Genomic DNA, 3,324 nt, shown 5'->3' with positions numbered 1-3,324 from the left:
ATATATAATATTAGGGAATAAATTCCCAAACCTACAGGGAAAATTTCAATTTAGCAATACTAAATCAAATTTCCCAATATAAAATATATGTATATAATTTAAAGAAAAACCACTATTAAATAATTCAACGAAGAAGAATTCAACTCACACCCTCCAGAAAACAAATATATCACAAAAACCTTATTCAAAAAAATCAATAAAATACAAAAAGAATAACTAGTAAATGGTATAAAATGACTATGCACGTTTCATGATTAAATTTTCAAATAGATAACTACAAAAGCCAATTCAATTAATCATTCTATTAATAATTCACAGCAACTGCAAACTGGATGTATCTATTTACCTCCAACACTAGAGAGCAATCACCATATTTCATTCCATATTGGCTACCTCTGATAAGCACTGGGTTACATAATTGGGTTGTTACCTAACACTCGGTTGAATCTCTCGTGTGAAACTGATTAGTAAGATCAGCCATGATAGATATATACAATACTGTACACTTCGGATAATATCCCCACTCTATTGACACATAAATGAGTGCATTTTTTCTTGACTTATGGACTCTTAGACGACTTACACACACACACACATACACACACACACACACACACACACATGAGTGTATGTGTGTAAGTGTGTGTGTGTATACATGTGTGTTGGTGTGTGTGTGTGTGTGTGTGTGTGTGTGTGTGTGTGTATGTGTGTGTGTGTACATGTGTTTGCATATGTGTGCTTGTTAAAGACATGAAATTGTAATGATTTTTTGGACAATAACTGACAAGAAAAGAGCACATCCATGACTTATGTATGAATTTTCCTTGCACTTCTGTTTAATTTTGAAACACACACACACATACACACACACACAAACACACACATATATATATATATACACACATACATATATATATATATATATATATATACACACACACACACACACACACACATATATATATAGTTAACTAATAATCCATAAGCTAAACAATATAGGTGCTTGCATATTTGTCAATAGAGTGGGTATATTAAACAAAATGTACAGTATTATAGATCCATTACAGTCGATCTTACAAATTAGTTTCACACTGGATATTAATTGGGTGGCTTCCTAATACACATGCTATTCAGCAATGGCAGGTATGGAGAAACAATATTGTGGGCTCCAACGTCTGTTTTGGCATGGTTTCTATAGCTGGATTCTCTTCCTAATGCTAACCACTTTGCAGAATGTAAGCATGTACTGTGTGCTTTTTTAGGCGATACTTACACTTGTGAGGTTACCAAGTAACCCACAAGAAAAGAACCCCTTAACTGAGGTGGGCGTGCAATATGGAGAGAGCTGTCTTTATGCCAGGCGATGAGCGGTTCAACTGTGACAGAAGGACAAAAACAAGTGTCTTATGATTAAAAATTACTTACCCTTACCCCAGTTGTATAATCCCTATATAAGTCCGAAAAATTTCGAACAATCTCCAATCCATATTTAATGCCAGGTTTATTGGTAATGCGAGGTTCTGTCTTGTTGACTGTATTGAAAGTATAACATTTCAAAATATCATTGTCTATAACCATCCATCTGAAACTCCAATCATCAGCGCATAATTCGTTTGAATTAAACTTTGATTCCAAATCATCATTTTGATCTGAATAAAGTAGAGTATATATCGTTTCTTCTTCTAGAGAAAATAAAGGGTTAGTGTAATTTTTTGCATCTAATCCTTCTATAAGGGTGACAAATATTGACTGATTTCTTAAGTTGTAGGGATGGAAGTCACACATGGTGATACCAGGAAACATCAGTTTTTCCTGGAGACTGGCTGTATACTGCCTGTTGACTGGGTGAGAGTTGTAAATCATGAAAAGTTTTATTAAATAATATGAGACTAAAATCATAAAACTTGCCACAATGCCAATGTAAAATAACCTGCAAAGATAGAAAAGAAATGATTAAAGGACATATATTATGAAGAAAAATAGACATCTTGTAGATCAGGGGTTTTCAAACTGTGGTCCGCGGACCTCAGGGGGTCCGCAAGGACAAGACAGGGGGTCCGTGGACAGCAAATACTTTTTATGGGCAATTTGATTTTATATATGTTTTTTAATCGAAATCTTTTAATTGACAATAAACCTATTTGTTAAATACTGTTAAATAAATAAATGTAAAAATATATGTTATTTTAAGCAAATATTTATGTATAAATTTCATAAGCGTTTATAAGGGGGGTCCCTAAGGTAAAGCCTGAAATATAAAGGGGTCTGCCAGTCAAAAAGTTTGAAAACCCCTGTTGTAGATTACATCAACTAGACACAGGCATGGATGTGCAGTGAGAAGTTTGCTTCTCAGCACATGTTTCTGGGTTCAGTCCCACTGCATGACACCTTGGACAAGTGTCTTTTGCAATAGCCCCAGGCTGACTAAAGCCTTGTAAATTGATTTGGCAGAAAAAAACTGAAAGAAACCTGTTGTATATGTATGTATATATGTATGTATGTATGTATGTATGGATGGATGGATGGATGTGTGTATGTGTGTCTGTCTTTGTGCTTTTGTTTGTCCCCCAACAACCAGTGCATATACATGTGTAGCAGGCTTGCTACTTGTAGCTTACAGTACCATGCTATCCATTCTTTTCAGCTAGCTAATACTTTCCTCATTATTCTGGCTGTGCCAAGGAGACAAACTTTGTGTAACAGTTCTACTGGGCACTCTATTCCAATTTCCTTTATATTCCCCTTGATACCTTCTGATACTGTTCCCAAGGGACCCTAAGATAATTTGCACTATCTTCACCTTCTTCATTTTCCATAGCTGGAATTTTTATACTTACGAGGGTTGTATTTATGATTTCCTTCTTGAGTATTCGTGAGTCAAAGGGGCATGCAACCTCAACTATATAACATATATGGTGTATTTGTCCACCACCACTAAGTCTGTTATGCTCTAGCACCTGATCTCTGATATACCATTCTCTGCAGTTTGTTCTCAAACCACGTCTTGCCTCTCTTTAGCCCCCACTTTTTTCACAGTTTATTATTATTATTGTTCAGTAGTTTTATTTTTATAACGTGTTTTCACTTCACTACCGAGCGCAGCTCTGTGTGCCTTGGGTATGTGCTGTGGTTTGCTGTGATGCTCTTATGGTTACTGTATTGAAAGTGTTTTGCGTAGAATGTGTGCAGTACCCAGTAGTGCAATTTTCTGTATGTTATATATATTTGTAAGTCCTGGTGTTTTTGTTATGTATTTGTCTGAATATTTTTTTATTATACCTAAGGCACCTATTATGATAGGAATTGTTTCTGTTTTTAGATTCC

General features: G+C 35.1%; 1 protein-coding gene across 1 annotated transcript in view; it reads right to left on the bottom strand.

The window, feature by feature from the left end:
* Positions 1-3,324, bottom strand: part of LOC106877677 (acid-sensing ion channel 1C) — a 20,536-nt gene that overhangs the window by 15,210 nt on the left and 2,002 nt on the right. Inside the window, exon 2 of the mRNA XM_014926625.2 lies at positions 1,426-1,930. Within this exon, the coding sequence (XP_014782111.1) occupies positions 1,426-1,930 (505 nt within the window). The remainder of the gene's footprint in view (positions 1-1,425; positions 1,931-3,324) is intronic.

The sequence above is a fragment of the Octopus bimaculoides genome, chromosome 14 (assembly GCF_001194135.2).
Source record: "Octopus bimaculoides isolate UCB-OBI-ISO-001 chromosome 14, ASM119413v2, whole genome shotgun sequence".
Taxonomy (NCBI): Eukaryota; Metazoa; Mollusca; class Cephalopoda; order Octopoda; family Octopodidae; genus Octopus; species Octopus bimaculoides.
The sequence above is the reverse complement of the archived record's forward strand: the minus strand, read 5'-3'. Positions and strand labels throughout refer to the sequence as shown.